Source organism: Scomber scombrus, chromosome 5 (genome assembly GCF_963691925.1).
Source record: "Scomber scombrus chromosome 5, fScoSco1.1, whole genome shotgun sequence".
Classification (NCBI taxonomy): Eukaryota; Metazoa; Chordata; class Actinopteri; order Scombriformes; family Scombridae; genus Scomber; species Scomber scombrus.
This window is the reverse complement of record NC_084974.1, coordinates 23,032,511-23,056,444: the sequence shown is the minus strand read 5'-3', so window position 1 is coordinate 23,056,444 and position 23,934 is coordinate 23,032,511. Positions and strand designations below refer to the sequence as shown.

The window sequence follows — 23,934 nt, the reverse complement described above, 5'->3', positions numbered from 1 at the left end:
CATGAACACTGAGACACTCAATCATGTGAAATGGAAGACATGGGCCAAACCCTGAGCCATCAAGGTCTGAAACAAATCGCTTATGACATGTGAGGAAAAGAGGGTCTTGAATCCTTCAGCGCAGCATCCCGTACCCTACCGGAGACAGCTACCACTGGCACATTAAGAAAATTTCACTCTAACATTAACTTGGCATGTGTTGTTGGCCTCCGGAATCAGGCCTATAATAAGAGAGAAATTAAAGAATTGGATTAAAGATGGATTATCACTGAAACACTAAAGCGAGCAAAGCGGCTGTCTTTGCGTAAACCCATCGTGCGCTCTCCGGGGAGACGATTCGTAGATTACATTTGGTTGTTGATGTGGTGGCCTCTTGTGTGCTTGGTATTAAAAGAGCGGGATGGAGAATCTAGATGAGCTGGAGCACCCTCTTCTGGGAGAAAGCTCCGGTAACAGCCGAGCATCAAAGCAGGGGCTAGGGCCCGGACCTGGACCTGGACCTGGATCTGTACCTGGACAGGCCCCTGGTGGGCTGTTTAAGGGGATCTTGGTTAAATGTGAGGAGGACAGGGCCTACCCTCCTTTAACGTGGACAAACTATTGTGGACACCCTCCTGAGATCCAGCAGCAGCAGTTACTGGATCCCTGCTCATTACCTCGCACACTGGAGTCTTTCTACCCACCGGCGCCCATCTGGGGCCACGCAGACTCCCTGCTCAGCAAAGACTACCTGGAAACCACCTTTGTGGACATTCGGCCCGGCTCTACGCTGGAGAGGAAGCTCCTGGCTGAGACACAGGACTACAACAGTGTTTCCTACAGCATGGATGATGAAGATGACCTTCTTCCTGACTCTGACGTAAGACACTCCCACTGACACGATGCTCAGAAAGTTTTTTAACATTGATTTTTGAAGCATTGATTTAACAGAAATAGTGACAGTTATAGAAAAACAACACAATTTATTCCCTTTGTGCCGATGCTCAAAGATAAAGACAAGAGAGGTGAACCAACAACACATAAATAATCATCATGTCTGACGTTCCAGTCTCTACCACATCCTCACAGAAGAGTGCTGCATCAAAAGAGACTCTCATATTCTCAGGACAGAATCTGGGAACCAAAGAGGAACTTAAAAATAGACATGTGAGCAATGTATTTCAGGCTAGGCAGCAAATGAATGCTTACTGTCAAAAAAGCCAGATTACATAAAGCTCTTCTCCCGCTGCGGCGCAGGTAATGACACTACAGTAGCGATGGAGGATTTCAGCTTTGTTTCATAGACTATCGGGCGCTTGAAGTGTCATGTAAATTAGCTTTAAGACCCTCAGAGAGATCATGTGATATTTTAAGAACAAGTCAAAGCGTCTACGTGAAAATGAGTAGCTGCTGGTTGATTAGATGATTATGAAAAATCCAATTACCCACTGTGTACCAAAAGGCCAATTTACATTTATTACCTTGATTAACAAACAAACACTCAGTAGTACCAAACCATTAAAATCAAGAGCAATTGGTTGCCCACAAAGTTTAGCAGTGAGCATAAAGGACAAAAGAAGGGCACAGGAAATAGTGTTTTTTTCTTTTCTCGAGCTCATTCTGAATGCTGGCAGTAGTGCAGTGATGCAAAGGTGCAGACCAGTGGGAATAAAACCTTGCAGTGACCTTAAAGAAGCACAGCACAGCATATCTTTCTCTTTAGTTTCCCTTCACAAACACTTAGTTAAATGACAAAAACGTGTCTGGCTTTTCCTCTCGATAAGAGATTTGCCATCTTCTTCTTCTCCCCCCTCCGCCCCGCCATCGGAACTGCTTTATATCAACAAAAAAATTGCTCCAGGCGGGTCACTCCTCATATCTGTGAATAAATACAGATAGGACAGCTCAATTTGAACATCACAGAGTATTTTTTAAACCAGAACATGCATGTGCAGTGAGTGTTAGCAAGAATAATAAAAAAAATAACCCTGTAAATTAATGTTTAAAACACTACATGCAATGATGGTGCTGCATTTGCTTTAAATGTTACAGGTGCATCTTTTGAAAATGGATGATTATTTTACGCATGAAATAAAACAAGGGAGAATAATATAACGCAGAGAGAGGAAGAGTCAGATTGAATATGCAGCTTGTTTCAAAAAAAGATGCGCGTGTCATGAATCGCCTGCGGTCAGCAGAGCTATTGCACATTCAGACTAACCCCATTCAGTCACATTATCTTATAAGCACCAGCAAAGTTTTTCAGTTGTTTGTGAGGACGTGAACATAAAAAAGTCAAATGTTATCGCTTGATAGCTTTGTTTTAGAGTGTTTTATGTGTGTATGTTAGTTTAAAAAAATAAATAATAAATAACAATTGAAGGAATTGAGAAGTTTTGGGTTCATCCAAATTACAAAAAACGTATTTCTTACATGTCCTTGTTGTTGTGTATAGCCATGCAGGTAATTTTGGTTTTACTTATCTAGATTTTAAGATATCTGAGATTTCTGCCGCCAAATTTGCTAAAACTAACGCAAGCAAATGGACAAGCGATGAGTGGCCACAATGTTAAAGAGAATTTAATTTATGGTACTCACAGAAGTTTATCATTTTCTTAACAAAATCTGTCACAGTTTTTTAGTAGAAATAGTAAAAATAAATAAAATGACATTTGCATTGGTGTGGAGGCAGAAACAGATAACATTGCGATTTGGATTACTGGACTCTTTAACCTGAACTCCACCTCTGTGCACTTAAATCCCCAGGACTCATCCATTGAGGACTTTAGTGATACAGACAGTGACAACAACTTCCCTCTGATGATCCCTCAGGACTACCTGGGTCTGGCCTTTTTCTCCATGCTCTGTTGCTTCTGGCCCTTGGGCATCGCTGCCTTCTACCTTTCACAGAAGGTACACGCACAAGTACACGCACACACACACACACACACACACACACACACTTAGTCCCGAGCTGACAAGATACAACCTGGCACTGCAGTTCACAGCTGAGGGTGATTTCTTACCCTCTGCAGTTTGTGTACTGTGAAAAATAAACTAAAAACAGGTTCAGTGTCTTAAAGTGAGGACATTATAGGAATGCATGCTTCAGACTGAAAAACAGGGAGAGTTTATATCTAGATTTGCAGGATTATGCCACGAGAGCCTTGAAATAGCAGAGCCAGACAATCCAAAAGGAGAAATGATGCACAAAGATGTGTCTTGTGGTTTTATATCTTCAGATCATTTATTTTGAGGTGTGCAAACTAAAAACTCAGAAACAGAAATTAAAAGAGCAGCGTGAACAGATCCAATAAAAAACAAAGTTTGTGTTTCGGTTGACAGATTGCAAAGTCTAATGAATATCTAAAAGCAACAATCAGAGCGAATACAAAACTGAGAAGTTTGTGTAGAAGAATTATATATTTTTATTTAAGTGATTTAGTGACAGCCCACTGATCTGTCTTACCTAATAAATAAGAGTCTCTAGTCGCCCCTGCTATGATATCTATACTATCATATACAGTATAATCCCTGTTTTGCAATGCTCATATTTCCAATTCCAGCAGATCCTGAGTCATCATGTACTTGCAGAGAATCTAACAACAAACATCCTGCTACCTGCAAACTACCTTCCTTCACTCTAGCAGTCCAAAAGGTTTGACAACAAAATATACGGACAAATTCACAAAAAATAAGATGAAATTAAGTGTTTTTCCTCTAGAAATATACAAATCTTGTTAATTTGTTAGCTAAGATAATAATCTCCTCTAAAATAAAGTTGGAAATATGAAGCAGTTCAAAGACTAAAGGGGAATAAGATTACCACACAAACTATCTCATCAGTCACTATTATCACTGGCCTTGTGGAAAAAAACCCTAACATCGCTACCTCCAGTTGCCAGAGCCCTGTAGTTTATATAGGCATCTTTCCAGCAGTGAAAGAAAAGGGGGAAAAATCCCATTAACACTTTCGCAAAGCTAACTGGCAGCAAGCTGCAAAGGCTTTTTGATCAGATCAATTGCCTTCGTTAAGGTTTAATTAGAGTCATAACAAGAAGCTTCAAAGTGATAGATTTCCAATATTGTGGAGTGCTACCTAAAACAGGGGGTCAGAGTCAAAGACAAGGACTGCAGGGAGAGAGAGAGAGAGAAAGGGGGGGGGGAGAGGAGAAAGTGATGAATGAGGCACTAACGCCAGGTGTTATTCAGAGATGGAACATAATATGGGTTTAGTGTGTGATTGGACTGAGTGGAAGAGGAAAGTGGAGGCCAGAGAGGACATTGACAAATGATGACGAATGCCCTTCTTCCCTCTTTTATCCCCCCCCCCCCCCCCCCCCCCCCCCCCCCCCCCCCCCCCTCCCCCTCTAATCCTTATCTCTCTCTTTCTCTTTCTCTATTCTCTCTTCTGTTTCTCAGACCAACAAGGCGTCAGCACAGGGGGATTTTCAAGGGGCCAACGCAGCATCTCGCCAGGCTCTGTGGCTCTCAGTTCTCTCCATCGTGTTTGGGATCATAACGTACATCTGCGCCATTGCTGCATTGATTTCCTACCTGTCTGGAAAACCACCATAAAAGCAACTTTTAACACAAGAATAAACACACAAAAAACAAAAAACAACACAGACCTTTCACGCATTTTATGAATATATCAACACATACAGCATCACCTGTAAATGTAAAAAAAAAAAAAAAAAAAAAAATCAGTCTTTGTCCGTCGACCCGTCTGATTGCAGTCATGTTTTATCTACACTGAACTGGAGAAGCAAAGAGCGGACAGTGAAAACATAATGGAGAGATCTTAGTCACTTCTAATTGGATTATGACATGATTCAGCTCAGAGGACGTTCCTCGCACGCAAAGCATAATAATTGAAGTTACTCTAACGTAGGACATTTGGTCTATAAGTGTGATTCCTTTTGGCACCTAGGGACTTAAATTATCTGCCATCCTTTTAATTCTGTGCTGTAGTCGTCATCACATGTGAAGCATTACAAAAAAGCTTTTAAAAAAAAGACACTGCAGATGTTTATCACGACACCGAAGATAGGCCTATTGCTGTCACAAAAAAAACAACGGATGAATAATGAGAAGAAGAGAGAGAAACGACAGGGGGGAACGTGTGGCCCTCATCTACCTGGAAGTCTGCAGATTTACAACAGCTGCTAAATCCTGATGGACCTCGCTGTGGGAGGGCCTGAGCTAGCACTGGCACTGTTGCTTTGCAGGGTACAAGCTGGTGATGGCTCTCCAAGGGGCCCCAGAGCTTTTTTTTAAAAAAACATATGAGGGGCCAGAAGCTCCTGACGGGAACGAGAGCACCACTCTGGGAACCGCCACCCACCACAAGTGTACATTTGATCCACCTCCGTCCTGGTTTCAAGAACACACATTCAGCATCACTCCTTGTTTTTACCTGCAGAGAGGACTAATTCTGCTTTGTTTTAGGCCAAGTTAAGAAGTATCTTTGCATTTTAAAGTACTCAAAAAAATAAAATGAGAGATATATATAGTGCCATTATATGAGAAAAACAGATAAAAATGAGAAGTTTTAAATGAAATGCAAAGTCGTGATGTGAAACCACTCCTGTATACAGTGCTAGGGAATGATGACACAGACGGAAAGGTGTGCAGACATGAAAGGGAAAAGAGCCAAATAAAACATGGAAGAAACTCAGAGGATGATCCTTTTAAGAACTATTCCATTAATAGAAACGTGTGGTTTTGCTGCTTCACGCTCTCCAAATATAGATTTTTATTTTCTCCTCCAAAAAAGAGGACTTCAGGAACTCGCTTCTCGCAGTATGACAAACTTGAAAAATTGAAGTTGTCTACTTAAACTTAAAGCAACACTTCACACACACACACACAAAAAAAAATAGGCTGACAAATAATTTTGCGCTTTAACCACATGATGCATGACTCAGTAAAATCTTCATCTCGGCTACAGAGACAGAAACCTGCACGGTGAGTTTGCAGTGTGCCATGTATACTGTGCGAGCCTGTTCAGAGCTTCAAACACCACCTCCTTCATTTGGTCCCCGATTAATTACAGGAATAGCTCTGATAGAAAAAAACAACCTCTGGCCATATTGGTTTGAGCTTAAATGTGCCATTAACTTAACACTAAAGGGAATCCCCATTGACTATTTAACAAGAACAAGGTGAAAGTCATCATTTTCTATTGCGATGTATAGTTTTTATAAAGTCCACAGATGAATTACAAATAACTCAAATACTTTGTTTTCCAAAAAAAATGTTTTAAAAAACCCACCCAGTGTTGTATCAAGACTGAGCTGATTGTCACTATACATAAAGTTGTATATGTAGACACACCTGTGATATCTCAGCGTCTAAAAAAACCTTGTCAGCTTTCACTGTTGTGAAATGTGCTGTGATACAAACAGTTCAGACAATCCTAAAATCTTCTGTCTCCACAGGACATTGCGTGTCGGTGAAAAAAAAAAAGGGACTCAAAGAAGACCCTTTATAGTTACAGATGAGTTACCACAATTATCAGACTGACTCTGGTCAGATTTGTCTCACTTTCTATCACATGTATAGACGACCACTGGACGTGGTGAAGCGTGTGGGTCGATAAAGGTTAAAAAAGGTCGCGGCGAGTGAGATTTATTATAGTACAAGAGATATTATGTACTTTCTCAGTTCACGTTCTTGTATTACATGTGTATATTAAACTGAAGGTAAAAAAAAATAATCAATGAATCCCAATAAATGCACTTTGTTTGACATTCATATTTCTTCTTTTCATTTTTGGACTCTGACAGTTCTCCAATCATATTCTTCTCTTCCTGTAAAACCCCCCAAAGCCACACTCGCTTCATCTACAGTACAACAAAACTGAAGCAAATGTAGCCCAAAGTGGTTTTTAAATATTTTATTACAACATCAGTATGAGTTGTTTAAAAAAAAAGATCATAAAAAACTTGCTGCTTCGTCAGAGGGTTTTGGAGTATCGCCGTCTGACAGAGTCTCTGTAGAACTGGAATATCTTCTCTGATGCTTTCTGACTGACGGCTATACACTGCTGCAGCTGTACAAGAGAAGAGCAGAGACAACAAAAATATAATAAAGATTATACATATAAATGAAAGCCTGCAACGTCTCTGCAGAAAGAAACAAAAAACTAATTTCAGCACCATCATCAGACCTGACAGGTCGCACAATAATGAGAGAAATGATGACGGATTTAGAAATAAAACACACAAACAAAAGAAATCTGTAATTCACACATCAGGCACGACCACAAGCCTAAATTCGACAATATTATAGCTTATTTACAGACCTCATGAACTGAAAATGATCCTTTGGTTGATGACATCAATACTTTGTGTTCTGTACTGTCAATAGCAAAGGTCATCAAAGCTCGACTTTCCTGGAAAACAGACGAGAACAATTGAGCTGATACAGAGAGGATTTTGACAGCTGTGAATGTACTGAAAGCACATACATACATACATACATACATACATACATACATACATATATATGTGTTTATTCTGGGTGGATGCACAATGGACATTTTAAAATGTAGAAAAGTTAAATCCCACAAGTGGTAAAACGTATCATCTGTCACTGTGCTCAACAAGTTATTCTGATATAATGTGCTAAGGATACATTTTCTAGCGTGTGAACTTCTTCTTTATCTGCACCTGATTTTTTTTCTGTTAGACGTCAACATTTCCCAACATGTCCTTTAACATCTCTTCAAAATAGGCAAGAGCTACGGTGTTATACAAGGTTTAGTCAGAGAGAAATACAGCAGTAGATAGACCAAGATGTATGAAATTTACTGGAATTCAAGTCTCAGATTTACAGTAGATTAATGATTCGTTCGTAAATGTTTCATGGGGTCACTTTTGACACATCTAAATAATTTAAATGTCCTTTTTTTATTCCCAAACATATAAACTGATGAATTTACTGATATGTAAAATATATGCTTACCAACTCCTCTCATGCCCCCTCTCAACAGCCGTTCATGACAATAAGCTCTCGACAAAGTGCTTTTTACCTTTTAACACATCACATAATCTTCAGACTTACCTTTTCCTGAGCTGCAGTGGGATCCGTGATGATCTGACCGTCTGCATGGATGGCACAGGTCACACCGCAGAACAGGCAACTCATGGGCAGGCCTGCGTCCATGAGAGCCATGCAGGCGGCATTCAAAAAGCAGGATAAGAGCTGAGGTAACAGGTAAGGAAGCAGACTCACCAGGAAACACCGATAGGACACTTTGCCTACCGAAAAAAGCTATGCTGACTGATTTGTTTTGACACTTGCAGAAATGACAAAATCTTCACTGTTTTCTTACTTTCTGTTATAAGTCCATTTCTCAAACTGGTGTCAATTAACCCTCCATATTATTTAGCCTCTGCCTAAATAACAGCAGCCCCCCAAGTAGCAGGAGGATTACCACATACAACATTAACAAAAATAACTCTTACAGACACTATCTCAGTGACTTACAGTGCCAGCACATCTCAATATGAACTTCACAGTGCAAAGCAGCAAAGTTTTACTGAAGGATACCGAACCATCATCATGCAGCACCTGAAGAATGAGCGTGAGGGAGGAGCGAGGATGAAGCGAGGAAAGCAGAGACGCTTCACAGGTTTCTCGTACACACTGCTCCTGCGATCGCTCCCTCACACCTAGAAAATAGAGACAGGATACAGATATGATTCATGCAGGGGAACCAACTGGCTCACTTAAGCCACCTTGTGGTGTGTTCTGGTATAGCAGAGTTTGGACAGTAGAAGCTTTTAAATTACTTGTAATTATAAGAAAATAATTTAATTTTCAAAATGCGTGACAATGTTTCATGTGTATTATATATTTCCTCTTTTTCAACACTACATTGAAGCTACAATAAAATAAATACTATATATAATATATTATAAACTGGCACATTTAAAGAAATGTTCATTAATGTGTACTAGGGTTGAGTATCGGTACCTTTTACAGTATCAACCAAAATAAATCGATAACAAGTAGTATCGAAACATCTCCCATCAAACAATACTTGCAATCGATTCTTTTTTGCACCAAGAGCTAAAAAATATGTATATGGACTTTCTCAAAGCCAATCAACGCAAGCGTTCTTTGACTTAATGTGACATGTGATTGGCATTTGAGTAAAAATCAAATCATTTAGATGTGGAGGAGTTTATTTTTGGGCATTTTGCTCTATTTTGAGAGTAGAAGACATAGAGGCCGACAGGAAACGGGAGGGGGGGGGGTTGACCTGCAGCAAAGGTCCAAAGGGGCTCCCTATTTTATGCAATTGCTTCTATAATACAATACCCAGCCCCAAGGTGTACTGTCCCTGTAACTTTAAACTGTATAAATAAAATAAACATATACACACACTGAGTAAAACCTTATTACAATTCATGTCATGTGCATTAATTTAAAGAAACTATACCCTAAACTCAGAAGATGCAAAATCTGTAAATACGCTGTCCTCTAAATAACTTCTTTAACAAAGCTGCAAAATGCTAGAAAATCTAATTACACCCATACAGGAAGTCTGCCCACACTGCATTAGGGTAAATTTCATAAATTACAAACAAACAAAATAAAATGTTTAATGAGAACTTTTCCCTTCTTATATAATCACTTACTTGGCAGTCCAACTTTAGGCTGTACCAGCACCTCCAAGGTTGCTCGGTCATATATTTCCTTGCTGACTTTGACCTCAGCTGGTCCGTACACTCCAGCCAACACACTTGTGTCTCCTTCACATATAGACAAAAACAAGACGGCATTATTCAACAGAAAATACATTATTGATCCAGGTTGGGAAATCAAGCTTCACCCTGTGTGCACATGTGAAAAAAACAACAGAATACAGACAATAATAAATAAACAAGAAGTCTAGGTGGGACAAAAGCATCTCAGCTGTGGGCGAGCTGAAAAACTAACGAGTGACTCGACTGACATCAAATTTAAAGCAGAACGAGTCAGAGGCCAGCTGGTAGATTGCAAATGACTGCAGCTCTGTGTCCTCCAGGAGTTAATCTCACAACACTAAAAGTCAAAGTTTGTTTTATGTTTATGATGAAAAATGTGCAGCATTAAGCATTGATGGCTGTTAGGATACACAGCAATGTTACATCACTGCTGCTTTTCAGTTTTCACCATGGATGTATTGGTTGGTTCATGGTGAATTGGAAAACACAATTAATGCTCTACATCTTAAGATGCCGATATATCGGTCCACCAATATTATTAACTGATATTGGCCTATCACAGATATATCCGTATCAGCGTATATGTTGGCCGATATGTGTCGATATAAAATTAAGTAAAGTTATATAGGCAGTATTTTATATATTTGATTATTTTTCTTAATTCAAGTTTGATATATACATGCATGTTTTTTGCTGTTTTTTGTTTATAGTTATTGATAACAATTAAATTCTCAGTGAAGTTTTCTTTTGTTGTTTACTGACTTAATACAATAATGTTCATTCCTAAACTATAAAGTATCTCTTCATTACATATCTTTCTCACAAGTGATAACCACATTTGATGGACAGCTGTAAAAAATGTGTATTCATGTACATATTCTGTAAGTATATATCAGCCAATATATTGATATTGGAATTGTTTTACACTTTTACTCCATAATATCTGCCCAAAAATCCATTATCGGTTGGGCTCTAATTACTACATATGTTACTGCTACATACAAACAAACAACTTGGTTATTGACACAAAACATGATGCAACAGTATCATTCTGTGACATGCCTGCTTCTTCTTGTTTCCAACTTTAGGAAAACACACCTTAAAGACCCCAGATTTTCTAAAAGTAACATTTAGCTTAATAAGAAGGGACGCACAGTACTGAAAAAATACCATAGTGTCATTATTTCTCCTAATTATTGTGACAACATATCTGCAATAGAGTAGACACACAGATATTGTTTCGAAGTCTTAAAAAATAGTCCGGAGTCGAAATGAACATAGAAACATAGAAACATTTTTCTTGCTGTAATCATTCCTCCTGTTCATACTGACCATTAGAAGATCCCTTCATAATGCACTTACAATATGAAGATTCAGTCCTCCAAATGAGTCAAATCAAGTAGATATCTTTCAACATTACAGTCTTTCTTAGTGCCAAAGTCCCTCTTTTGTTACTACATGTATGGCCAACTGCTCCCTGCACACAGAAAAAGCCACAAGTGTTTTTCATTTATACTGTCAGTGTGTAGTTGGTGCTTTGTGTGCTTACTCAAAATAAGGTTTATGTGTACTGTACTGATGCAAAAACACATTTTTTATACAGTGCCTAAGCAATGAGGGAAAAAACAACGTGTAATGACTTCATTGAATTAAACGCGTTGGCAGGTTAACAGCAGCAGGCGGAGAAGCTGCTGGCTGCTCACAGTATTTCTTCACTATTTATTTATATTTGTCTTTACCTTGAATGAAAGACGCTGAACCGTCAGGCCGAGACAATAAACTCTGCTCACAGCCAAACTCTCTCAGAGAAACATTAGAAGATCCGCACACCTCCATCATATTTACACATGTGCTGCTTCCTGCTACCACAGAGGAAACGTAGTCTGTCGCAGCCGGATGTCGTAACCTATTTTGCCATTTAAAGAGCTCAAAGCATGGCTGTATTATAATATAATGTTATTAGTAAGGAATTTTAACAAATCTTTTTTCACCCCCGTATAAAGCCCTTTTTCCTTATTTTAATCTAATGCGGTGTTTTTATTCCAGAGGGATTTGCACACATAATCACGCGATATGTCAAAACGAGATGTTGTCTCCAAGATGGCAGGTGGTGAAGAGGAGGTTTCCACTGCAGAGACAACGGTGAGCATTGTTTTACTGAGATTAAAGATGAAATTTAAGTATATAAGTCATTTTTCATACATTAGTAACATGTTTTGGTACGTCACTTGGAGTTGTTGTTAAAATAAGCAAACATTTTAATATAATAACTGTTGGCGGGTGTGAAAACGACAGAAGTTGTTCAGTCACACTGTTAGAAGACCCAAAATAGATCAATACATTCATTAAAAAACTAACATTCATGCATGTTTTTTCGCGACAAAGAAGTATTAGTATTAGAAGAGTTGTAGAAATGATTGGAAACTCAAGACTGACATGACATGCATGTTCTTTACAAGTGTTTGTAAACTTTTGCCCACACATAAACAACAATAACATGAAGTCAATATTACAATGAATAGATAACCTGAAGTCTAGCCCAGAGCACCCAGAGCTAGGGCCCTTTTTTGTTGTTGTTTTGGATGGGTCACGTGCATGTGCAGGATTTAATTTTAGTGCATTGTATGACTACTATAAATATTAGTGGTTATTGATCTTGGTCCAGAAAGAATGGACATATTAAAATAATAAGTAAGGCACTCTTTTTTTCCCCCAACAATATATTTATTAAAGTGTTTACATAGATATACAAAGCACACAGACATACATATTCGAACAATATACAAACACTAGGTACATTCAATAAGAGCACTTGAGTCCATGAGAGTTCTTACAGGTGTTATAAAGTAATCTTCAGGTTGCAGCATATGATTGTGGTCCTGTACAGGGAATAATTATTCTGTCCCTGTTTCACACAGTAAATCAGATAAATATGTGTTCTTAATATACTGAATGTAGCGCCCCCATATTTTCTGAAATATTCTTGTTTATCTTTTAGAGTATATGTAATTTTTTCCAATGGTAAACATAAAGACAATTCTTTGAACCATTGCGTAATACTTGGTTTGCCAATCTTTTTCCACATTAGAGCTATCACTCTCTTTGCTTGTAACATTCCCATATGTATGAAGACTTTTATGTCCTACAGGATATAAGCCCAGAAGGAAAAATGTGGGTTCCATCACTAATCTAATTGATAAAAATCTCCTGTATTATTACTCTAACCTTTTCCCAAAATTCCTTTATTTTTGGACATGACCATATACAGTGGAACAATGTGCCCTTATCTTCTCCACATCTATTACAGAGGTCAGGAATCTGCATATTAAATTTGTTAAGTTTTTCTGGTGTAATGTACACTCTCATTAGCCAATTAAATTGCAGCATTTTTAGACGTGTGTTACCCGTCTGTGTTTGGGCTAACTTACACGCTTTACTCCATTGTTCCATTGTCAATTCCTCCAAGTAAGGGACTCTTAATCACAATTCTTATAAACCTATTTATAAATTAAGTCAGCAGCTGGTTGGAGACACTGTACTGAAAGAGTGACTTCAACATATATGTTGAAGTCACTGGTGTTGTAGTGTCACATCATCATCAAAAAAGGTGAAACTGAGGATTTTTTTGACGTTTTATTATATGGGGAGCAGTGAAACAGGTGTTTGTCATTACATATATACACTTTATTAGAAACACTGTTTGTGATCTAATAAAATCCAACTGAACAGCTTTGCCATAAATTCTACATTTATGAAGTTTATACATATTCAGTTTTTGTTGATATTGTCAGAAAGGTGATAATTCTAGTTGATGTTTGTTATTGAAATTGTAGTGGGTGGTGTTGGTGTACTGTAGTGCATTATACTGAAAAGTGTTAATAATAATATTTTGTCCACTGCATTAACATACACGCGTAGGCAAATTATTAATAAGAATAGCAGAGCTGTTGCATTACTGCATTTTTTTATATTTACATATATATTTTATTTTTTCTTATTTATTTTATTTACATTTTTAAAACATTTTATCATCCTTATTTTCTCTTGCGTGTATTGGTCTCAGTTTTTGTCTTTTAATTTGTTCTTTGTTTTTGTTCTCGTCATTTTTATTCCTTTTCTTTATGTTGTCACTTGTTCTGTTTTATTATCAGCTTGTCCATCAACTGTAAAGCACTTTGAACTACACTAGCCTACATGAAAGGTGCATTATAAATAAAGTGTGATTGATTGATATATATTGGCTGGGAATAAAAACCTGCAGATTCATGCTTCCCAGTACCTGGCCTAGTCAAATATACTGTATCGTTGCATTCTGAATACGAGATTTCTAGGTGTGATATACAGCCAGATGTTGAAATGAACGTGCCATACCTTTATGCTAAAGGTCTTATACACCAGCAAAGGTTATTTAATATAATTTTGTCTAATTAATTAGGTTGGCAAGTTGGGCCACTCTTGACTGGTGCACTTCAACCTGAATAGAGCTCACTGAAATATTGTTAGTGTGTTACACTTTTAGGGGTCTCTTTTGGAAAGTGTTTTCAACGTGTTTAAAAAATAAAAAGACATTACTTTTTTATTTTCTTTCAGCTTCATCCAACAGTTTGCAGGGATGGCGTCTTTCAAAAGCCCCTTACTGAAGGCTTGAACTACAAATGCCAGTTCTGTGGCAGACTGGGAGAGTACGCATATGTTGTGGCGCATATGCAGACCCACGATAGGTCAGCTGTTAAACACGGAGGTATTTGTCTGTTTAAATAAGTTATTAATATTAAAATGTACAAATTGTCCACTAGTAGTGTTAAGAATTTTATTCCAGTTTTAATTTTGAACATTGCCTGAAGAATAAAGTATGTATGAGTGTTTCTAAAATGGATTTTTCTTTGTTTGTAGGGTATAAAATGTACAAATGCCACGTTGGATGTGTCAAAAGCCACCATTACCACTGCTGCTATTGTTCAAGGATTATAACCCGCCAAAGTTTATTTTTGAATCATGTGCGGAAATGTGCGTTAGCTGACGTGTCAACAGGTCCCATTACATCCGCACCTTCCAGCGTCTCTGCACCCTCCATCGTCTCGCCACCCTCCGTCACCTCTGCATGCTCCGATGTCCAGTGTTTGACAGCCTGCAAGGCAAGACAAGGAAAGGCAAGGCAAGTTTATCTATATAGCACCATTCAGACACAAGGCAACTGAAAGTGCTCTACAGGGGCATAGAACTACATTGAAAATAAGACATTAAGAAGACATTAAAAGTTAATTTGAAGAGGAAAATAAAATATTGATAAACAACAATAGGACAAAATATCTACCTCCATCCCAAAGCAAAACATTAATTTACCTGCATGAAAGAGAACAAACGCACCAACTCGTTAACTAGTCCATCCACATTACAATATCACATATAGTGTGTGTTTTCTGAATGGTCTGATCTAGACAAGGTTGTAGCTTCCTATGAGTAAATCAAACTCAGTTTTGGGCTACATAAACATATATGAAAAGTTTTAGTTGTTACTAGAGCCAGGCCGATATACTAGTCAGCTGATATTATTGGCTGATATTGGCCTATCACAGATATTAGATTTTCTTGTATGTGTTTTATTATTTATAGGAATTTATACTTATTAAATTCCCAGTGAAGATTACTGTTTCAATGCACTTTTTATAAAATAAAGTTTATAGTTAAACTGTAAAATATCATGGCCTTCATTACATATCTTTATCACTAAGTGTTTGATAACCACATTGCAAGAAAAAAGGAAGAAGTGCATTTTATATACTATATCAATGTATCGGCATCAGCCCCAAAATTCCAGTATCGGTCGGGCCATAGTTCTTACAGTATTGATTTTTCCCCCCACCTTTGTATTCAGAAACCTTCACGTCACAGTCCGGAAGAGCTCAGATGGCCGTATGTGTCTGGAGTTGTGTAAAGAGTGCAGACTGTACCACTGTCCCTTCTGCCAGCCGTCTGTCTACAAACCAAAAGGAGAATATGCAAGTGTTTGGACGCATGTGGAAATCCACCGAATGAGGGCCTTACAACATGGAGGTGAGAATATTCTTTTCTACTTGTACCTGAAATATATTAATAATTTATCCAATCAATAATACAAAACTCATGATATTAACTCTACTCTTGTATTTTGCTTTGTCTTTGCAGAATATAACATCTATGTGTGCCAATTGCAGTGCAGAGGAGAAAGACATTTTCACTGTCCTTACTGCCCAAAGACAATTGTCACTCGGAAACAGTTTGAAAGTCATATGGACAAATGTGTGGCGATGCAAAGTTCAACAGCAGCAGCAGCGGCAGACACGGGGGTCCCGTCAGCTGCTCCAAATGCTGTTCCGGCTCCACCAGCAACCACAGCCAGCCAGGGTGCCATCATCCTGCTCAACCTCACTCCACCTGTTCAGCAAACTGTTACGACGGAGCAATGTTCGGCTTCACCTGAACCCCCTGTTAAAATAAAATGCACATTAGATCCTGCTCCACAAGTCCAGCCTACAACCCCAATGGCTCAAATATTCAGAACAGCAGGAAGAAAAATAAAATGTCCAATGTGCAGTTTATACTTGAATAAAAAAAATCTAAGAAAACACAAACTCAGGAAACACTTAATTTCTGAGGTGGACATAACAGCCAAAGACCATCTTAGAAGTCAGTGTATCGATTCTCATAATGGCGTGTATGCCGTCGCAAAGTCCTACAAGGCCACCGCCGTACCGGTTCATGTCATCAAAAAGAAATCAGGCAGCACAAATAAAATGTTGTGTGGAGAAGATCAGTGTGAGGTTATCGCAGGTTTCCGACAGAGGAGCGGTTTGACTAACAGCCAGTGTCCCCACCTGCGATCTGTGGATTTTTGTTATACTCATGCAGAAATAGAAGACCTGAAATCTGGTGTGCTGGAGGAGCTGGTTGCCAATAAATGGATTGGAAAGGACATGGGGGCGAAGTGCCTCGACCATCAGGACCAAGCGACGCAACACAGGGCCCCACTTGTTACCCTTGTGGCTCTTGGTGGAAGTCATTGCCTTTATTTGTCTGTGTTTGAGCCTAAAGTGTCACAGTACAGTAAGCTAGGAAGAGTATTTGTGACTTATTATGTAAAGCGAAAGTTGTGGCATTGCGATTGTACTAGAGGGAGAATAACTTGCTTGCACAAATGCGCAGCCAAATGGTATCTCTTCCAAACCAACAAGGAGTTATTTTCTTCAGACACTGAACTGGACAAATCCATAAGCATTTCTGGGTTCATAGAGGAATCGTCGGCAGAAAATTCAACTGTGTCAGGAGAAGAAGAACTAAAACAAACGGCAAAGTACATTTATAACCACAAAAAACTGCCCTCTGAGTTTCCTGAAAAAATCATCCAGTTTGACCCTGAAACACACATTTTGAAGCATTTGATTCCAGCTGAAACTGTCTGCCAAGAGTGTCCAGGTCATGTTTCCTTAACAGAGCCGGTGCTGATCACCAACAGAGCGAGAGTCATTACTGTGACCGGAGTGATCCAAGGTTTGTTAACAGTTCACATGCTGGTAGATTGTAAAAAATGATAGTCTCTTTTTCTTTCAGCAGTCCCTGTAAGACATCTTTTTTATGCTTTTCAGATAGTTGCACCTTTTTCAAAAAGTGTCCCGACTGTGAAATGGTCTACCGTTACCAGGAGTGGAGTGAGGGTCTGCACAATTACAACAACCACATAATCCTAAGTCTGGAGCTCTGTTTGTTGCTGAGAAGCCTGATAAAGGTATTGTATATTATGGTTTTGGGATCATAATTTTTCATGTCTTAAAAGAGCAGTCACATGGACACTGAAAAAGGTTTTCCTTGCAGTAATATTCCTCCTGATCATTCTGACCATTAGAGGATCCCCTCCAAAGGTGCTTATAATGTAAGTGATGGGGGGGAGGGGGGGTGTTTTTGCAGTGAAGGAGGACTGACTTTTGTCCTCCAGTACTTCCATTGTAAGTGCATTATGAAGGGATCTTCTAATGGTCAGTATGAATAGGAGGAATGATTACAGCAAGAAAGACATGTTTTAATGTTAATGATTTGGGCTCCTGACTGTTGTTTTAAGACATACTTGGAAAATTGTGAACCTTAACTTTAAGTCTGTCTGTTTTAAGAAAGACACAAAAAGTTGTGAATTCATCCTTTATTTTTTCTCTGTGACATTAGTACCTGACAGACATGAATTATTTTTGTCTGTTTTCTCTCTTTTAGGATCACTCTGCTAATGGAGTGGTGGAGGTGCTGGAACAGGCAGTAGGTGTCAAGTCTCCGTGTGGCAACGATGTGCTTCAGGCATACCTCCACTTTGAAGCTCTGACGAGTCACGGCTGTCCGTCCTCAGTCATGATAGATCTTTATCAGAAGGGGGTTTTCAGCATTGAAGGTTAGTATTACTTTCATGTAGTAGGAATTAAATATTAAAGATTAATGAATAGTTAGAAGCTTAAGAACATATAGTTTATGAGACAATGAACCAGAGTGCCCTCTCTCAGCTTGCAGTGATGTTTTTAGTCTTTTTAATAGCTGTTAAAATTACTACATTCAAATGCTTTTTCATGTAGTATTATATAGTATTCTCGTTTCTTTCTGCTGCACAGTCATCATATTTATAGTCCGTGTGTTTGGTCTCATGCAGTCTCAGTTAATAATTACAAACATTTTCACAGGGATTGAGATGAAGGACCTGCCAGAATCTTTTAACGGAGAAGTAAATGAAGGGGACTTCTGGGATTCGTTGTGCATGGAAGTGATTTCGAGTGGCCTTGTTGCTCGTAAGTGTAATTTGGAGACTTGTAGATTTTCATCATTAGACACAGACATCCAACAAAATCATAGAAGTTCATTGTGTGTTGGTGCAGTGACCTGAATCTAGTTGACGTAGTTAACAAATGTACTTGTATTTATGTGGAAAGTCCTGTAATATGTATTTAATGTTAAGGGTTACTTTTTAACCCTTGGGAAAACCTTTCTAGTAAATGTAGAAAGGTTGACCAATGCAATTTTGTAAAATTCAATCTCAGAATCCATCATCTATCTATCTAATGATATTACAGGGCTTCTGATATAACCCGCAGATGTCCGAATGATGGTTATTTGGGCCTAGACTTCCTCTTTTGAACGATGGTCTTTGTTTCCAGTCCAATTAGCAATTTTAGATGGTCCAGATGACATTTTGGCTAATCTCTATAAACAAATGTATGCATATGAATGTATAATAAAAAGCCAAATCTTTGTCAGACGATAGCCGATGGGTTCCAAGATTGTATTTTGTTTTTTTTCTTCTTTTGCTCTCCACACAGACTGCTTGCCTGCAATCAAAGCTCGCTCAAATGTGATTGGTTAATACCATTCGAACTACAAATGCAGACCAGAGCGCTTCTAGTACCAAAATCTTGTCCCATCACCTACAGATTCTGTACTCAGATATCTGTTTATAGAAATTATGTGCAATTTTATGTTGAGTCTGACATCTTTGCATGAGTCCTGCTGCAGGTTCATGAAAGCAGGTCATCTTTTTTTGTCTTTTATGTCTTTTTTTTTTTTTTTTTTTTTAAATACAGGAAGTGCTACCAGTGTTGCCACCATAGACAGTCACCTCAGAGAAGCTGCAGTGTCTGCTGCTGTCAGAACCTCCTTCACCCTGGCTGAGAGAAAGAGGCTGAGCAAGCAGAGAACAAAGGAGTGTCACAAAGCTGTGATCAGATATCTTGTGAAAGGATTAAATCCCTTGTCCACAGTGGAGTCACTGTGGTTCAGGTATATGTTTTTATTGTTATTCATCTTCGGATGCACAAATGTGATTATTTACATTCTCTAATAATCTGCATTTTCATTTGTGTCCTCACTCAGAGAAATGATAAAAACACTCAACCCAAAGTACCAGCTGCCGTCCAGAGATCAGCTCGTAAACATACTGATACCTTCATGGTACTCTGTGGAGAGGAAGAATCTCATCAGAGAGCTGCTTCAGGTGTCCAAAGCTGCAGTGACATGTGACTGGTGGACGACTCTCGCCCTTGACCAGCACCTGACAGTTACCATACACTTTATAATGAACGGCCAGATGAGGCAGAAAGTGCTCCGTACAAAGTCGGTTTATGACTCTCAGATGGGCCCGGCAGCAGCAGAGCTGATCAGTGCTATACTCGAGGAATTTGGTGTCAAAGACAGAGTTGTCGCTATGACGATGGAAAATGCATCCAGTATGGACTCTTCCATTAAGAAACTGCCATTTAGGAAGTTGAGGTGTTTTGCCCACGTACTAAATCTCTCTGCACAGAAGGTGTACACCAGCAACACTGAGGCCAGCTGGGCGTCAAAAATAAGAGCTATTGTTGTTTGGATCAGAGGGTTGTCCACTGCTGGGGCAGTTCTTCAAGAGAAACAGCAGCTCTGGAGTGAGTACATCATATAATTTCTTCTTAGTTTTCGGCTATTTAGATCATGGCTGAAGTATCTCGCACACAGTGTTGGGGAGTAACTAGTTACATGTAACAGCGTTACGTAATGTAAGAGATAAATCTTACTTTATAAGAAATGATCTCACTTATAAATCATGTCAGTATCCATGAAAAACACCTGAACTTAGATTTTGGTGCTTAATGGGTACACTTACCCTAACAGCTGAAAACATTGGTTAGAAAATTAGAAAAGTCATGAAAAGTAATCAAATGTAATAAGTTACATTACTTTGATGAAGTAATTGAAATAGTTACATTTCTTATTACATTTTAAATAGGGTAACTAGTAATCTGTAACCTATTACATTTCCAAAGTAACCTTCCCAACCCTGCTCACACAAAAGAAAATGTATTTCAGAGGTTGAATGTCAGAGTTATGTCTTTCTTTCAGATCTACCACAGCACTGTTTAATAGTCGACGTCCGGACACATTGGAGCTCCTTGTACCTCATGGTGGAGAGGTTTGTAGAGCAGTATACTGCCATCCAGGCCACCACCGCAGACCCCCGGCTAAAACCATCCATTGAGAAGAAAAGGTAATGGAAGTTAAGAGTATAATTATAATGCAATGTAGTTAATGTGAAAACAATATATTTATTTGACCTAAATTTACTCCAAAAGGCTGGAAACGCTGTCAGACGCCGACCTCCAAGAAGCAGAGGAGTTCATCAGGACCATGAAGCCCCTGTATAGATCCTCACTCTGTGCCTCAGCTGACAAGAGTCCAATTTGTAGTCAGATATTTCCTATTCTGAAAAAACTGGAGGCCCACTTTGAAACCCAGGACAAAGACTCTCTTTTCACAGCCACGCTCAAGCAGAAAGTCTGGGTTGACCTGTCCTCATGCTATAAGGTATGTTCAGCACTTACCACAGGGGGAGACATTTCATAATTGTCTTGATAAACTCACACCTGAGGTTTTGGTGATTCGTTTAAGTTTTATTTAGTTTTGCGGGTATATTTTCAGTGAGGCGTCTTTCGTTCCAGATTACTGCAAAGTTTTCAACCTTAATTTAACAAGTCCCTCAGAGACCAGAGACCTCTTGTGCAAGATGGCAGCAGAAAGAGATGCAAACAAAACAAAATACAAAAGACTGAAAACAAGACACTAATACTAAAAAGGTCAAAAACAGCTAAGAACCGAGACAATTGCCAATTTACTCATTTATCATAGGATTAACAATAGTCTTAAATTCACCCAGAGATATCCACTTTTTACATTTAATTATCTTTTGCTGACTATTTCTAAGCATAAAACAGACAGTAAATATAAATCTATTATTATCTCCCCCTTCAATCAGTAAGGGTAAAGGGGCGTGCTCTGCTGTGATTGCCTGACACAGACATGCAGCATGCTCTCATGCACACCCCAAATGACGATTTTGACAGTCCACTTGTCCAAAAACATATTTTTTGATGGCCCTCTGGGATTTGTCCCAGTGTCTGATGGCCAATACACCACTATCACCACTGACACTTCTGCGGCTGTGAAATGGTGGATAAATAGTTTGGAGCATCACACAACCCCCTGTGAAATTACTCTTTTCACTATCAGAATTTGATCCATTGAGTCTGATAAGATTTGGAAAGTCTAGAAGAGCTGCATGATTATAAACGTCACACCCAACATGAGATTTAAAAAGTCTGTATACTGTGATATACAGAGAGATATATCTGGTAATGATCGGTGTAGGAGCCAACATTTATGTTTGCTTCTGTTTTATGCATTTGTTTGAGATCCACTTGTGTTGGGTGTGGTTTCCTCTTATTTTACCTGTTCACTTGGGTGGCGACAGGAGTTTTAGACCAAGAGGGTTAGTAGACCTACAATATGTTCTCTTGACCGTTGTCGTCATCATCGTCACAATATTCTCACATTATATCACATCAGGTATTGTTTAATCATTTTTGTGCAACAGCTGCTTGTCAGTCTTTTTTGTTTTTTTCATTCAATAAACATTTTAAAAACTGCATCTGGACATAGCATGGATTTGTGTGGATGCGTCACAGATAAGAGCCTACTAAGTCTCTCAGCAGCCTTTTTTTTTTTTTGAAAAATAGTGGCTACAATAGGCTTAAGCAACGTTGTCTGAACTTGTTTGGCTTGAATTGTTGAATCATGTATAAAAGTTTGGCACTGCAGGTTTAAAAGATAAAATAAGTTTGCAAAGATAGGACAATGACGTCAGCGTTTTGACTACAGGCTCTATCCCTGATTTGATTGTACTCTACTTTCTTATGTCACACATACATTTAACAAGTAACAGTCTGTGTGCTTTATTTCAGGAGGATGGTGACACTTGGAAGTTCCTACAGGAGGCGAGCGCTATGGACCCGAGGTTTAAGAACAGAGTCGACTCTGACGAGATTTGGAATAGAGTGAAAAATGCTGCAGTTACACTTTTAACCACAACAGGACAGGTAATCTCTTTTTTGTATCAAAATTACTGTAATTTAAGTTAATATAAAACACTTAAAAGATTAAAAGGAGTATTTTGCATTTAATTTGTTGATGAATTTTTAGTTCATAATAGCATGTAACATTTGTTAAAAGATCATCATTATTGTATCATTATTCTTGTAACTAGTAACTGTGCACTGTTAGAGAGGATTACGGGGGGAGGGGGTGTGCTTAATCAGTCGATAGCCAGGGATGTGGAAAGTTTTTTGATCTCTCTCTCTTTTTCTCATTTTAAATATTTGTGTTACCTTTTGTATCAGTAATAACTGTGGAGGATAATTGCTCTGTATCATTTTTTTTTTATTTCAAGTAAACCTTTCAAATTTACCAAGTTGTTCTGTGGATTTTGTTGGATATGGATACCAAAGGGGAATTGTTAGAGCAACAAGCTAAGGCTTCATTCACGGAAAACCTACAATTACACTTGTTCTGTTTGTTCTACATCTGTACTTATCAATAGACCATATAATAGATAATAGATTCAAAGTATTTACAAACTGTCAGTCATCTCATACACACTCTCAGTTCAAGTAGAATAAATCTGCAGGTGATGTGGTGATATTCTGGCCTTTTTATGTCAATTTTTGAGCTCATCTGAGTCATTTTATTGTGATTTAGGTGTCAAATCCCGAGGAACATAGACTTCAGGAGGAGGACAGTGATGCTGACGATGTATCCGAGCAAAATGACAAGTATTCAGATGAGGTAATTCAATCCAAACAGGACACAAACATTCATTGTATTTTATTGAAAGTTGTCTTGTTTCAACACTTTATTTGGCTAAATTTCAATTCGCCAGACTCCGTTGGCCAAAAAGCCAAGATTCACTGCCCTGGAGGAGCTTTTTGATGAGGAGGACAGAGCTCTGAAGAGCAACGCAGCAGCAGAAAAGACCCTGTCCATCCTTGAAAGAGTGCAGCGAGAAATGCAGCTGTACAGACGTCTGCCTGTGATACCCTCTTCAGAGGATGCTCTGGCCTGGTGGTGGGAGCGACAGGACACGCTGCCTCTCCTGTTTGAACTCTCTAACTCGTACCTGTGTGTCCAAGCATCGACAGCAGGCGACACAATCGACCAAGAGAGGTCGCATATTCAACCAGAACAGGCGGACATGCAGATATTTCTACAGAAGAATTAATTATCTGTGACAACCAATACGTAAAGTGCTAAAAACCTTTCATTTATAATGTTCAGTGCTGCTGTTGAATGAATATTAGGTTGATGTCAAACTCAAGAGGAAAAATAAAAGGATTCTATATTTGTTATTCATGTTTTTAAATCATCA

At 38.7% G+C, this 23,934-nt stretch overlaps 3 protein-coding genes across 3 annotated transcripts; 2 read left to right on the top strand and 1 right to left on the bottom strand.

Annotated features, from left to right (window-relative positions):
• The first annotated feature begins 400 nt into the window (after positions 1 to 400).
• tmem91 (transmembrane protein 91) lies at positions 401 to 4,557 on the top strand. The gene is made up of 3 exons (XM_062419797.1): positions 401 to 859; positions 2,746 to 2,892; positions 4,402 to 4,557. Exons 1-3 carry the CDS (start codon positions 401 to 403, stop codon positions 4,555 to 4,557), a joined length of 762 nt encoding a protein of 253 aa, XP_062275781.1.
• Positions 4,558 to 6,915: 2,358 nt separating this feature from the next.
• On the bottom strand, positions 6,916 to 11,558 carry exosc5 (exosome component 5). The gene is made up of 6 exons (XM_062419432.1): positions 11,441 to 11,558; positions 9,633 to 9,746; positions 8,539 to 8,660; positions 8,050 to 8,190; positions 7,289 to 7,378; positions 6,916 to 7,036 (listed from the first exon to the last, which is right to left on the bottom strand). Exons 1-6 carry the CDS (start codon positions 11,538 to 11,540, stop codon positions 6,941 to 6,943), a joined length of 663 nt encoding a protein of 220 aa, XP_062275416.1. The 5' UTR covers positions 11,541 to 11,558; the 3' UTR covers positions 6,916 to 6,940.
• A 216-nt stretch (positions 11,559 to 11,774) lies between these two features.
• Positions 11,775 to 23,914, top strand: LOC133981011 (uncharacterized). Its single transcript, XM_062419897.1, has 15 exons — positions 11,775 to 11,843; positions 14,292 to 14,442; positions 14,595 to 14,856; positions 15,577 to 15,755; positions 15,867 to 17,228; positions 17,324 to 17,463; positions 17,940 to 18,111; positions 18,395 to 18,499; positions 19,289 to 19,484; positions 19,578 to 20,125; positions 20,580 to 20,724; positions 20,810 to 21,041; positions 22,475 to 22,609; positions 23,268 to 23,354; positions 23,449 to 23,914. Exons 1-15 carry the CDS (start codon positions 11,775 to 11,777, stop codon positions 23,785 to 23,787), a joined length of 4,122 nt encoding a protein of 1,373 aa, XP_062275881.1. The 3' UTR covers positions 23,788 to 23,914.
• The last annotated feature ends 20 nt before the right edge of the window (positions 23,915 to 23,934 follow it).

What these genes read in the sequence shown, in the direction of transcription:
- exosc5 (XM_062419432.1), bottom strand. Translation starts at nt 11,540, where the DNA reads ATGATGGAGGTGTGCGGATCTTCTAATGTTTCTCTGAGAGAGTTTGGC. An exon ending in TTCAGCGTCTTTCATTCAAG is followed by an intron (nt 9,747 to 11,440) that starts GTAAAGACAAAT and finishes CTATATGTGAAG; the next exon opens with GAGACACAAGTGTGTTGGCT. An exon ending in TGCTGCATGATGATGGTTCG is followed by an intron (nt 8,191 to 8,538) that starts GTATCCTTCAGT and finishes CTGTTACCTCAG; the next exon opens with CTCTTATCCTGCTTTTTGAA.
- LOC133981011 (XM_062419897.1), top strand. Translation starts at nt 11,775, where the DNA reads ATGTCAAAACGAGATGTTGTCTCCAAGATGGCAGGTGGTGAAGAGGAG. An exon ending in GCAAGACAAGGAAAGGCAAG is followed by an intron (nt 14,857 to 15,576) that starts GCAAGTTTATCT and finishes CTTTGTATTCAG; the next exon opens with AAACCTTCACGTCACAGTCC. An exon ending in ATGACAAGTATTCAGATGAG is followed by an intron (nt 23,355 to 23,448) that starts GTAATTCAATCC and finishes TCAATTCGCCAG; the next exon opens with ACTCCGTTGGCCAAAAAGCC.
- tmem91 (XM_062419797.1), top strand. Translation starts at nt 401, where the DNA reads ATGGAGAATCTAGATGAGCTGGAGCACCCTCTTCTGGGAGAAAGCTCC. An exon ending in ACCTTCTTCCTGACTCTGAC is followed by an intron (nt 860 to 2,745) that starts GTAAGACACTCC and finishes TTAAATCCCCAG; the next exon opens with GACTCATCCATTGAGGACTT. An exon ending in CCTTCTACCTTTCACAGAAG is followed by an intron (nt 2,893 to 4,401) that starts GTACACGCACAA and finishes TCTGTTTCTCAG; the next exon opens with ACCAACAAGGCGTCAGCACA.